At 40.8% G+C, this 14,224-nt stretch overlaps 1 protein-coding gene across 1 annotated transcript in view; it reads left to right on the top strand.

The window, feature by feature from the left end:
• The window catches only part of JAKMIP2 (janus kinase and microtubule interacting protein 2), a 46,913-nt gene that overhangs the window by 11,355 nt on the left and 21,334 nt on the right, over positions 1–14,224 (top strand). Inside the window, exons 2-4 of the mRNA XM_065643824.1 lie at positions 5,904–6,173; positions 10,783–11,280; positions 13,217–13,426. Of these exons, the coding sequence (XP_065499896.1) occupies positions 6,045–6,173; positions 10,783–11,280; positions 13,217–13,426 (837 nt within the window). The 5' untranslated portion in view covers positions 5,904–6,044. The remainder of the gene's footprint in view (positions 1–5,903; positions 6,174–10,782; positions 11,281–13,216; positions 13,427–14,224) is intronic.

Here is a 14,224-nt window from a genome sequence, read left to right as displayed (position 1 = left end):
TTCCTTGTGCAGAGCCCCAAATCTGAGGGATAGTGCGAGTTCAGTTCTGAAGGTATTTTAATATTCCTGAAAATTATTGTGGTACTGATTAAAAATCTAATGATAATACTATGATTTTTGTACAGTCAAAAGCAGGAAGTGGTTAGGTTTTGTTCTGAAGAGCTGCTTATCACCATTTAGTAGAATAAAACATGAACTAGTGTGTGAAATTTGCCATCTTCTGACTATAAAAAGAAATACAGGACAGAACTGTACAAACGCTGCAAATATTTGCAGCAATTCTGAGCTAAGGTTTTGAGTTGATCTTGGATTGCTGAATTATGATTTCATACTAAATTAATATAAATCATACTTTTAATAACAGTTTTCATTAACCATGTATTCTGTTATGTGACATAACACACAACATAGAATGCAATAATCAGGGCTTGAATTTTATTCTGAAACAATGCAAAGCATAGGTGAAACCTGGTAAATAAAAGCCAAAGCAAAGTCTTAATTTTGGATTTATTCAAATCCCACTAGCAAAATGAGACAGGCTTTGGAGAGATAAGGAATTGTGTATGGCCAGTGTTCCACTTGTAGCTAACAGAATTGTTGCAGTGATGGGAATTGGCTTATATGGCAATGTTATTTCTGAAAAATATTGCTTAAGACCAGATCAATGAACAAGCCTGGATCCTGTCTAGCTACTGGGACAAAATTTCTAGCAGGTAAGCACTGGAACTACTCCTCTAGTTCCAAGGGAGTTTCACCATTTTGTGGGAGTAGAAAGTGTCTCTCAAAATTGTTGCAGGTTGTTGGCAGAGATAGTGAAGTACACAAAGGCCACAAGGATTTGGCGAGGATGAAAAACCTTCATAGTGGTAGTTCCATTTTTTTTTTTTAATTTGCATTGAGAGCCTGCCAATGCAAGGAAGAACTACTAAAGGCCACAGACTTTTGTTCGACTAAAGCTTTCAGAAGAAGTTGTCTTCTTGTCTGACATAGGGGTGGATATCAGTTTGTAACCCTGAACCACCATCAAACTTCTCTATTTGATGGAAAGACATAACAGCTTGATTTTGGTTTTTGACTTGCCATGCTCTGAAGTTCTGGTTCTAGAGTCAGCATTGGGATCTAGAGCCAGGGAGTCTGGATCACCAGTCTTGATTTGGAAAAATCCCTGATGTTAGGGTTACCTAACCTGAATCCTAGCAGCCTTGTCTGATGGAGAGTTGGGTCAGCAGAGTTCTGAAGTAGCATGTTAATCGTTCTCTTGGCAAGAGGTGAAATGCTGTCTCTGAGCCCTGAAGAAAACGAGTTTAGACTCGTTAGAGTTTCTGCTTGTTTACACAGCTAAGTCCACTTCACAGTGGAAGGAATGTCACCCTCTCCTTGAGCAGAGCCAAGTGTCTGATGACAGTGCTTTGGGAAAAGCACACGTATGACATCCCTATCAGCTCCTGCCCTCAGAAAGCAGAAGATGGAAGTATAACCGAAATTGAAATATTAGCCTTAGAGCGAGCTCAGATGGGGTAAGACTTTTCCTGTGGGCACGAAAAATAAAAGCACCTTTCTTTTAATTGCAATTTCAGATAAAAGCAACTTGTTCAGCAGTGAGCAAATGACTTGCCCATGTGACAAGTTCCACTTTAGTCGAACATAGATGATTACACAAATGAGACAGTTCAAGAATTCTTGATAGCCCCTCTCTAATAATGCCGGTGCTACGTTATCCCAATAAACTTCCTCCTGAGACTTCGTGGATTTTGGAGGACTCGGTCAGAGAATGGGAAGTGAACTCATCAGCTTTGTTACAGGTGATCAGCTGATCCCTTGAAACAGACAAAAGATAAGAGCTAGTACTTGTACCAACATCCTTTCACAAGTATTTTTTCCTGTGTAGTTGGGACTTCTAAGAAAGGTGAATATCACTCTGAAATACAGGCAGTAAGTAAACTTACTCAGTCGCATGTTCCCTGCTTCTCGTTGGTGGAAGAGGTTGATATTAACAGTGCACTGAGTGACCAATTTTTAAGTACTGTTGCGTAGTGAGTGCCAGTTGTGCAGAACTGCACAGTGTTTGCTCATGTTTCTGTTGTCCTCTTGTGCACAGAGGAGCTGAAACTGCCCCTCCAGCTCTGGAAATCCTGAGTCTGTTGGTACTTTTTCCTTTTTGATAAGCCCCACAGAATCAAGTATACCAGTGTGAATAGTGTGCAGATTTGCATGAAGCACCTTTCTCTGTTGCTATAAAGGCAACATCGGCACTTACAGAAATGCCAGTGAGGTTCTGAACCACAGCTTGGGTTCAGTGAGACCACAAAATCCAGACTTGGCAGGGGGCTGGCCTGATGATAACTTATGGCGGCGGAGTCCTTCCAGAGTTAGCTCACGATGATTTGGTTGTGAAATGTATGTGTGGTGATACTGCACGTTAGAATCCAGCCTGAGCAGGGTTTGCAGTCTGCTTCCACCTCCGTGAAGGAAGGAAGTCTTTCTTGCAACCCTATAGACCAGCTGGAGAATGCAAGTTAGGGAAAAGTGGCTGCTGTCTATTAAGATTTTTTTCTTTATGCTGTAAAAGCTGTTCTGCCAAACAACTAGTCAATGTCAGATTTGGTAAGTAAATCTTCACAACATTCACAGGTGTTGTGAACTGAAGCAACCGTTTTGCTACAGTTTTCAACAGTTAATTAGTTTGATGGAGTTGCTTGGTTTTGACACAGCCATTTCATTTTTAAGTGTGACGTAGCATATAAAGCAGAACAGCATTCTTCACTATGATGCATTGATTTTGCAACAGCAGCGCAATTTAACAAGACATTTTCGATATTTCCAAAGGAGAAATATCAAAGTTTCTATCTATTTTCTGTTAGACAGAAATTTTCAGGATATTTCTGTTAGACAGAAATTTTCAGGATTTTCTACACTACTTAAATGACGAATTTTTTTAAACCAGCTCTAGATTTTGAGACTGTATCGAAATCTACTTAGATGTGACCCCCTTTCTTCCCTCCCCCCATCCTGCAGGGCTTTCTAATTTTTTTAATGCTGAGAAGGGAAGAGATTTAGAAATTGGACAGAGCGGATTTGTCTTACAGTGTTAATCATGATCTGGTCTAGAATTTCATGCCTTCAGACTCAATAGGGTCAGTACAATTTCATGGGCAGATGCAGCCCTCTGGTTAATAGAGTCATGTAGTGAACTTATGGGGTTCTGTGAAGGTTGTGATCTGTTGTGCAGATAATTGTTTTTTCTTCATTGATCATGCTGGGGTCTTAGGGGAGACAAAGAAGTAAATAATGTTGACCAATAAAGCATAGTGCTGTTAGATTTGGAAACACACAAGCCTAATGTTTCTCATTACTTTTAGCATGTCAGTAAATATTCTGATGACAGTGGACTTCTGTGTGGCTTTTTCGTGCATGAACACATACTTGTCTCTTGGTCAACATTTTGTGTTCCCAATTCTAGCCTAATCTGTGCTTAGCATGACTTGTCTCCTTGTTTATTGTACCCATGCCATTGCCCGTATCTAAATTATTGCTTCCAAAAGTGATTAAGAATACCTCCTATCTGAAAGGAGCTATCATGCATTGAAGAACTACTCAGTTTTTTGACATGTGCAAAGGTATACAGGTGTCTAATCGTCTTTGGCCCTCATGGTAGGCGGGTGCACTTTCTCATCAATCGGGAATACGTTTATACCTCCTATGGACACACAGGCCTCTGAGAAGTCCTAGGAGAAGGGCATTTGCCATCAAGTTGTTTGTGTTATGCTCATGTTCAAGACACATTAACTATTGAGAGATGCCAAGGAAGCACAGTTAGTGGCTGCTGGAGCTACTTTTTTTTTTTTTTCTGTGCGGTTGAATATGTTTTTAAAAACACCATATGCACTTAGACCTCCTGGAGGACACAGCCGGCCAAAAGGGCAAAATATTTTCTCTTGGGTCTTTAAAAGTGGATGCCTGAAGAGAATGTTTACTGGCAAACGGAGGCCCTCTATCTGTTTCACAACTGAATAAATGCTGCATATGAGATGTCCATTAAGTCTCCTAGATGGCTAATAATGACAATTTCCTCCATGAAGTGTAGTTTTGTATTTGTTAGTGAAGATTTTGGTTACTAAAAATAACTTAAAATCTTAACATACGCTTTTGCTATGCCGGAGTAGTTTGTTAAGGATATGCATAGGCTTAAGGTGGGGATACCATTTGGAAAACAAAAACAAAAAACCAAAAACAAAGCCAAAAAACTTCTGTGACCTCCTTTGCAGGTAGGAGAGACAGAAGGTGAAATAATAGTTTTTAATGTGTTCATTATTAAAATAGCTGTTTTCAAGGACCTGGAAAAAGGAGGTATGGATGGCAGAGAGCAGTCAAGGTATTAGCAAGTGACTTAAACATTTGATCCAGTTCTAGTAAAACATTGTCCTCTGTCACTTAAGACTTGACAGAAATATTCTGTGTAGTGCTAAGGAAAACAGCATCAAATCCCCTGTGTATATATGGGAAGTGCCAAACTATCGGCCAAATTGTCTGTTTCTGTTAAAGCATTTTCCACACGAATGTTTCCTGGAGCCCATCTTGCAGGTAACACAAATTTTGCCTCAGTTCCTTTTCCAATGGATATTTTTCCCCTAATCCATCCCTTCTTCTTTCACCTCCTGGTGAAAAATACGGGTTAAATCCTGCACTCATTTGTAGCTGTATGTACACAATACAATGCCAGGATTCCAGGAGTGCCATACCTGAGAGCAGGATAGGAAGCCCTGGGTGAATAGAACAGTGTTTTCAGTATAGCAGGATCAATATAGCAAGAAGCGAATCTGCTTTGTTCAGTTGACACTTTTTACTGAGGATTCTGTTACTTTCTCAAACGATGTGTATCATTTTTGCAGGCTTTGTGGATGCGATAGGAATGTCCGAGTGACTGTATGAACATGAACGTGGCACCATCTGGGTCTCTGTTCAGTGCTGAAACACATGGACACAGAAATTTCTAGGGAACTTCTTAAATCTATGTTTATTTTGCAGGTAGAGAGAATACCTCCTCATCCAAGGCTGTCAGTCAGTGCCAATAACCAAGACAAATGCTAAAAAAGCCACGCCACCAGCAAAAAACAAACTAAAACCAAACCACAAACAAACTCAAAACAGTATGTATGTGGAACAGAGGGACACTCATGTTCTTAGTGATATGGAAAAAAACCCTCGGCTTCCTGATCAGCATATCTTGTTGCCGTGCTTTGGTTTAAGCTTACCACATCACTTTGGCTTAGGACAGAATTTTCGCAAGAAAATTCAGTGAATGGAAACCATTCCTGGAATATTTTTGCGCTCCCTTCAGAAAGGTAAAGGGGATAATTTCTAGTCTGATACAGGCTTTTGTCATTAGTTCTCTGCTTTTACAGAGACCCAGGATACTGATGAGGATGTCAGCACTTCCCCGCTCTTCCTGTGCCAGATTGTAGGTGTATTGTGGAGAGTCATTGAGTTTGGCATGGTATTTTGGGCGGAATCAAGGGTTGGGAATGGCAAGAGGAAGATACCGTTGATAGGACCTTGAGGCTTGAGTGCCTGCTTTGTAGTTACCTCAGACTGCAAGGCTTGGATTAAGTGACCTGTCCTTTCTAGTCCTGTACTCTCAACAGCACTAATCCTTATGGTAAACAAACTCCTGTCTTCATTGCATGGTGCCCCTTTCTGAGAACATAAAAAGGGACTATTCGGAATCTTCGCTAGTACACCAAACTTGCATACAGAAGCCTGATTGTGCTGCGATCTCCCTTGGAGGTTTTCAGATAAAGATTGTGGTGTGTGGAGAAGTGAGCTGTCTCTTGTATTTTGTAACCATGTCAACTGTCGTGCTGGAGCGTCCACTGACAAATAATAGTACATCTTATTTCTCGCAGGGCTTCCAAAGCATCAGAGTCCAGGACCTTAAGGAATGTCACGCAGTGGGTGCTGAACTAACTGGCACTGAAAGGAACAGGAAAATATGGCAGTCCATATTTGAAATAATTAAACACGTGGACTCTCGCTGATAAGAAACCATGTCAAAAAAAGGACGTAGCAAGGGCGAAAAGCCTGAGGCCCTGATAGTTGCCCTACAGGCTGCCAATGAGGAACTCAGGACCAAGCTAACAGACATTCAAATTGAGCTGCATCAGGAGAAATCTAAGGTAAGTGAGGGCTTGGGTGTAAATAACGGTCTCTGAGTTGAAGGAGAGAAACAAATGGGAAAAATAGTATCACAGAAATCAACAGATGCAACACAACTCTTTCCTTTTCTGATTCTTTCCCCACATACAACAGTTTCTTACTGTGGATATCCTGTTGCTTCTGTGGAAAAGACTCATTTTTGCTGAGGGACAAGTTTAAGAAGCCTATGGTCCTCAAATGGAGCAATATGTCTTTTGTAACATCTTTGGCCATATTCCAATTAGTGGGTTTCATCCTATCCAGTCAGTGTTTAGAAATTTTGTAGTGTTGCTGTTTTTTGAATGGCTGATACTTGATAAAGACATGCCCTTATTTCAAAGTCGAGTGAAGTATTCCTTAAATATATAGCATGACAATCCTTGTCAGCCCTTGTAATCCATCTGCAGTGCAGCCAAACTGTATTGTATACACTAGGGTATGTATGCATTGTTTAAAGCTTGTTCAGGTACCAATGGTCTGCTGGAGTTACGGTCGTGGGTAGGTAAAGTTAGTCTAAACCCAGCTGAATATCATGCGTGCAGGGTATAGGCATGGCCATGTAGTACAGATGTACCTGTCAAGGTTTGAGGTGCTTCCCATATACTTCAGAAGCCTTTGGTGCAACCTCAAGGCTGCGTGCTGCAGCTTCAGCTCTTGCCTACATCTTCTGCTGAACTTCTCACTCTTTCCTGAATTGTCTGTGCTAGGACAGCCCTTGCAAAACACATAATACCTCCTTACACTGCTACAGCTTTTGTAACTGGTAAAAAGACTGAGTGTTGTTTTACACCTACTCCACCCATACCCTGCCTGCATTCTATTAAAATCCTTGCAAGCAACATCAATTTTCCCACAGGTGGTACTGAAGTGGCTTTGCAAAGAAGTGTACTTTTTGCTCTCCACTGTGTTGCTCCCCCTTCATTTAGAGATGCTTCTAGCAGCAAGCACAATATGCCTGTGTTTTATAGTCAGACTACAGCTTTTGTGCAATAAACCTTTGTATGGTAAGTGCTAAAGTTCCCTGAATGTGGGTGAGATTAAGGCCGTCTTCAGGTTTAGCAGTGTGTTCTTTATGAACAGTGAAGATAACAAATGTCTGTTTAATAACTCCTGGTGAATTCTTATGAAGTGGCCTGGAAGCAGTGCTAGCTGCAGCCTGGCATTCCCCTTTCTGCAGTCTGGTTGGCAGCCACATTTTCAAAGGATGGTGCCTAGTGATATATTATTTTTCCAAATGGAATATAATTGAAGTCCGTCAACCTGGCTCTTTTATTCCTTCTCAGATAAGCATATATCCTGGGCAAAAAAACCAAGGGTGACTTGCATCTAGCTTCAAAACCTGAATAACCACAAATGCTTTGGCCTCTAAGAGGTCTTTTTCATAATTTATTTCTTTTAGGGATGGATGTTCATGCGAGTATCTCAAGGTTAATCACACTGGTGATCTCAGAGAACCATTAGCCAGTGTATTGGAAGTTGGCTGGTACAATTTAGGAGAAGCTAAATGAAAGCAAGAATAGACAGTTCTGTGTTGTCCGATGTTCTGAGAATTTCTAGGGGCATTCTACCTTCACCTGCCAGTGAGGTTTATAGTCATTAATTTGCAACCTTTTAAAAGATATGAGATTTGCAATCTGCAACAAAGCAGACATCATCACTCCTTCAGACTCATTCTGCATCCTTTTCTTTCACAAGTGGTTGATGACAGCAAAAATGTTTTTTGGTTCTTTTGTCTTCCCTGCAAGCTTTGGCATTCATGTGTTGCACACAGGCAAGGCTTTAGTTATTCTCTTAATAACAGGCTGGCTGCCAGAAAACTGATGGCACAGGGAGCTTCTGTAATGCCTTCCACTGTACTCTGAGGCTTGCTGCTTTTGTTATCACTGCAGCTATGGAATTCCAATACAGAAGTTGCCAGTGCAGATTTTTGTTACTGGACATCACTTCAAGGATGGCCCAACACAGCGAGAGTTACAAAAGTAGGCAAGTCTTGAAAACAACACCAAAAAACCTGATCTGAAATATATTTAAAGTGCTTGAGTAACACCAGAAATGGGGAGGGGAGCAGAACATGAACAAAATAATGAAATTGTTTGTGTACTTCAGTACCTCTTGGGATGCCCATCTGTAGGCGCTCTTGTCCATTCCTGTAACTAAATCAGACCGAGCGCTCAGGGTATTAAAGGAATTATCATCATGAAGTAGTGGGGGGATAAAAACTACAGAAGATCACACTTCTGAATATTCTGCAGTTTGGATTGAGAGGAGCAGACATTTTAATCTGGAATTCAGATTTTTGCTCTTTTTTCCTTTTTCTCTAGACATAAGCAGATTCAGATTGGACATCTTGGTACAGCCTCATTTGTAAAATCAGGTTAGAAATAAGATGCCAAACTGGGCAGTCACCCAACACGTCAAAAAAAGCTTTAGGAAAGTGTTCATCCCACAAAGGGGTCAAACAAATAGGATCTTGGGACTTTTCCTGTCTCTGCTAGCCATAAGTTCTCTCTACCAATGAATCCAAAGAGGGTAGAAACCTCTGGACCATTGTGGTATTTCATTGAACAGGTCTCTTTTCCATTACTTCAAATGTAATTAATCTTTTTTCCCACAAGACCTTTATTGACTTTCCAATGCTTCCCATCAGGATCATATGTCTGCGAGTCAGCCTAACATCTGATGGTGTGTCAGTTGAATAAACTAGGCCGCCTGTAAACTAATAGCCATAAAACCAGGCATCCCAGAGCTCAGCTGGAGTTGTACTCAGGCCCTGGCTGGGTCTGCATTGCACCATTGTGGATACCCAAACTACTTTGTTGAAAGTTTAGATGTATCTTTCTATGTTACGCCAGAATGGATCACTTAAAATAATTGCACCCTGTTTTGCAGTGCGTTCAACTCCCTTTTTAAAAACAAGAAGATGCGTTATAAGAAAGAAAGAGGGCATCAGGCTCATTTTTATTCATGAGTATTCAAAATCAAGGATGAGCCTAGAATGAAGAAGGACTTAAGGCAAACCAAAAACCTAGCCTAAGGACATGGGAGTTGAGCAGCTAAGGTTATGTGTGGCTTTCTTCTCAGAATTGATCTATGTAGTAAAGGCATCTTAACATCTCACATGAATCATACAGATGCGATTAGGAGACTGGTGTTTAGTCCCTGGCTGCAAAATCTTCTTGTTGCATATGACATATTATTGCACACAGTTACCGCATCAATAGCCTCTGCAGTCCTCCAGAGAAGTCAGTGGCAGTTGCAAGTGCAGACCACTTTTAAAAAACACGTGTATTGAATACTTTACTTTGAAAAGTTTTTGTGCATCCTAGAGCCCTGTGGAGGGAGTTCTAGGGTAATATTTCAGATTTTTTTTCCGTGGAGCCTTCTGAGGAAGATGCCTCTCATTTTTAGAGTCTCTTACTTGTCAGAATGACTTTGGTGATTGAAACTGAAGTAAAAGTACATTAAAAAAAGTCAATCAGCTCTGCATATAGCTGACAGCACTTCCTACTTTCACTAAATCCTCTCCAAGTAATTGATTAGGCCTGCAGGCTAGACCACTGGTGTCTCTTGGAGGGCTTTCAGATGGCCTACTAATATGCTTATTCATATTGACTGTTTTTTCCTCTGGTTTTTCTTTCTGGAAGGTTTGCTCACTCTTCCTTGTTCTTTGTGGTCTTTATTTAAAAGGGATTAACAAGGAAGTTCTTACAGTCTTTGAAGCTGCATTCTTTTTCACTGTAAATAACAAACCTACTGAGTTTACTTTGTCCTGAAACCATTCCTTATCCATTGCTTTCCTTTGGTGTAGGTTCACACAGGTTTCTATTGTGGAATTGCTCTGGGGTATGGAGTTGCACCTAGAGATATATTGGTGTAAGTGCACTGAAGACTGATGGGTTGCTCTATAACTTTGATTCCAAAGCTATGGACAAAGGACTTTAAAAACGGTTGTTAATTGAGAGTAGCAAAGGACATATTTTAAGTAAAGCTAGCTGTTCTATAAGCATAATAACCAGTGAAGCATGCTTTTCTGTAGATATGTGTCTAAGAAGTGACTACAAATGCCCGTTAAAGCTGAATGTATGGGTAAGAACATCTGTAAAAGATGAAATATTTCCTGGACTTTCAGACTTGCATTTTACCTCAGTTGGAATCATATAGAGGCAAACACTTCTCTCACATCCGATTGACTGCCCATAGTCGTGAAAGTGGTAGGAACCTTGCTATTTCTGAGCCCTCTAATTTTCAAGTGAATTTGACTGACATCGACTGATGGGTTAAAAAGTTATTAGACAAATGCATGCACACACATGGAGTCTAATCTCCTAAGGGAATATTGAAAGTACATGTAGTATCACTGCATGAGGCAAGACACCTGGAGAAGACAGGGTTGTTTTGCCTTGAGTAAAGGCAGTGTAAAATCTATTTGGATGCTCCAGGAATTGGCCCATATTTTGTTGTAGGAGGGTGGAGGTTCATCTAGGGTCTGCAGCGGGGTCTTCCTTAATTTGACACGGCTATGTGTCTGAGTGGGCTTGTTTTGATAACGTTATGTTGGTAGCAGGTGACTTTCGTTTTATCTCAATGTAGGTTGCTAAACTTGAACGAGAGAAGACTCAAGAAACGAAGCGTATCCGTGAGGTGGAGCAGCGCAAGCAGACCGTGCAGATCACAGAACTAAAAGCCAAACTTCATGAGGAGAAAATGAAGGAGCTACAGGCTGTGAGGGAGAACCTCATCAAACAGCATGAGCAGGAGATGACGCGGATGGTGAAAGTCCGAGACAGCGAAATCCAGCGCCTGAAGTCGGCACTGTGTGCGCTGCGGGATGGGAGCAGCGATAAAGTAAGGACAGCGCTGACTATTGAGGCTCGTGAAGAGGCCAGAAAACAGTTCGACTCCGAGCGCCTTAAGCTTCTGCAGGAAATTACTGAGCTGAAGTCTGCCAAAAAGCAAGTAGATGAGGCCCTTAACAACATGATCCAAGCCGATAAGATCAAGGCGGGGGATCTTCGAAGTGAGCATCAGTCGCACCAGGAAGCCATTTCTAAGATCAAATGGGAGAGTGAAAGGGATATTCGCCGCCTGGTCAGTAACAAAAGCTGTTCATGTGTTCTCTTACGCTGTAGTGAGCTTGCCTCTTGTGCCTTTTGGCTTTTTGTGAATAACAGAACTCTGTAATGCACCTGAGTTTGCAAAAATATCACAAAATTCTCACTGTCGCTTCTCAGTGGTAAATAGTTCATGGTGAGTTGGCCAGAGCAACCACTGTGATGGCAGCTAACACCTTGAAGTAAGAGAGTGGTCGGCCTAGTCTGAGAGGATGTGGCTTGCTGGAATGCTAGTACATGTGCAACGGAAAGTGCTGGAAAAAGCGTGTTTGAATCTGCACCTGCAGTTTGTTAGCTTCTCTAGCCCTTGTGATAGTATCCTAAACACATTAGACCGTGGCAGGAGGAGAGATATCTGTTGGTTTGATCTTGGCCTAGCCTTCAGTAATTACTGGGGAGAATTAATAAAATGAGACCCACACCAGCAATGGTGCAAGTTGCCATGTTTACCTGTCATCCAGGGAGCTGGACCCACTTGCAACAGTGGAAAGTTTGGCTTGAAAACTGGAATTCAAGATTTGGCAGTAAACTAAAAGAAATGTTAATTTAAACTGTCAGGAATGACCTTTTTTTGTTCCCCCCCCCAGTTCAAAGTCTGTGTGCTAGAGGTATATTCTGGTGTTGCCAAAATGCTCAGTAATATAGTATAGACTAGTAGTGATGGATTCTTCCTATCTGCCTTCTGACTTTTGACCTTTCTGGTTACTTTGTTCCCCATTTGCAGTTCTGTGCAGCCATGAGGACAAACTACTTTTCTCTTTTTCTCATCTGAAATTGAGAATCTCTTTTTGGGATTTTAATATAAAAAGGAAATATAGTGAAATTCACAATGAAACTGAGCCATTTAGTAACATTAAGATCAACTCAGGTTCCATCTATGTATTGTATGATTTTACGTTTAGCAACGATGAAAGTCTTTTTGAAGGTTATTTACTCACATAAAAACCTTGAACAAGTCCAGAATTACTTTCATCTGGCTTACACAAGTGGTTTTCAAATCCATTATATTGCTTTCAGAGTGACATCTAGATAGTGGAGATCAGAATCTAACCCTACTCATTTGAAAAATACTTTGCAGAAAGCTGCTAGACCAGAAAGTATCTTTGGCGGCTGCAGACAAAATTTAACATAGACACCATTTTTGTTTTCAGGGCATGATTCATATTGTTCCCACATAATAGTACTTTTATTTTGGCAGAACGATTTGCAAATTCTTGTTCACCAAATTTTCTTGAGCTCAGTGATGTTAGCAGCTTTGTATCAATTTTTATGATTGCAAGGCTGATCTTGTATGGGCTGATCTTATCCTAAGTTTTAACCTAAAATCATTCTTAAAGTTGTTGTGAGGTCAAATAAGAGGCACTTCTTTTTGTGTTGGATAGTCCTGGGATATTAGGCAGAAATGAAGTAACAATAAAATGAATAGCCTTGAGTTTGTACTCGGCGGAAGATTAATAACATGGCAATCAGCTTTAAGAAATACTGGATCTGCACAGTCCTTCTGTTTGTGAGAATCAGACTGTAATCTCTACTGTCTCAGCTAATGTAGCAACATTTACACGAGCAGGAGCTAGTCTAAAATTTTTGGGTTTTGTTGGAGTTTATACTTATTTTTTGTTAGCATAAATAACTGACCAAAATACAGTATGAAAGCCTGAACTCTTTAGCCAATTATCCATTAACACGTTACGCCATGCGCAGTTCCTGGGCTTTACTTCATGTCACACTGGTGGATCTGCTACTGTGCTAATGTGTGGTTATGGCTGAAACCTCGAAGCGTATTGTTTTACAAGCTTGGTGCAGTATGATATAGCAGATTTAAGTGGTGAACACTGCTATTAAATCATATACTACTGGCTTAGAGAAGGCTGAAATGCTGTTGCCTTTACACAGTGTGTGTTTCTCTTATTCAGATGGACGAGATCAAGGCTAAAGACAGGATCATATTTTCCTTGGAGAAAGAACTGGAGACACAGACGGGCTATGTGCAGAAGCTGCAGCTGCAGAAGGAAGCTCTGGATGAACAGCTCTTCTTGGTGAAGGAGGCAGAGTGTAACATGAGCAGTCCCAAGAGAGAGATCCCAGGAAGGGCCGGAGATGGTTCGGAGCACTGCAGCAGCCCTGTATGCAGATTTTACTGGCCCCTGAAAAACAGAAACGTGGCTGTGTTTCTCTTGCCTTACTATTTTCTCATGCCCTGGGAAAACATTCCCATTCTTATTAACTACAGAGGAGTTAAGTCCATAGATTCTTCAGAGAGAATGCTAGCGGGCCAAAGCTTTGTAAGGCTGTTTCCTCAGTTGCTCTATTTACAAATGTAAAACATCTTAAATATTTAGTGCCCTTTAGAAAGAGGCATTCCATGAACATACCTATCTGAATAGCCCGCATCCTCAAAACAGACAGAATTGGGAAGATGGGCAGGGAGAAGACTTGGAGGGGGAATCCCGGAGACTTTTAGGAGATCCTCCTCTTTCTCTGTCCGATTCTCCACATGTACAGCCCTTGCTGTCATTCACAAAACATGCAAGTCACTGGTTGTGTGACTAAGTCTATGGTTTACACAACAAAGATGCATACATACACACATATTTACACATACACAAGTGAGGAATAAGGAAGTAAATGCAACTGATACTGAAAGGGTTGTCTGTACTTTTTCACCTGACGAGGTGGTTCAGCAAATAGAAGCAATGTTTAGGAAAAGGCAATAAAAATTACAGTCTTTTTTCTTTTTGCTTTTTCTTCCCCATCATAAAAAAAATCGACATCTGTTTCGTTGTTTTCTCTTTATTTTTTTAAACAGCTGAAAATTTTGAATTAAGATATCCCCCAAGCCAGACACTTTCTTCCCCCCCCCAATACATATTTGCCAGCATGTTCAATACTGTAAAAATCCATAAATATAATTTTTCGATGAT

This window comes from Caloenas nicobarica, chromosome 13 (assembly GCF_036013445.1).
Source record: "Caloenas nicobarica isolate bCalNic1 chromosome 13, bCalNic1.hap1, whole genome shotgun sequence".
Lineage (NCBI taxonomy): Eukaryota > Metazoa > Chordata > Aves > Columbiformes > Columbidae > Caloenas > Caloenas nicobarica.
This window is presented reverse-complemented; position numbering and strand designations above follow the sequence as displayed.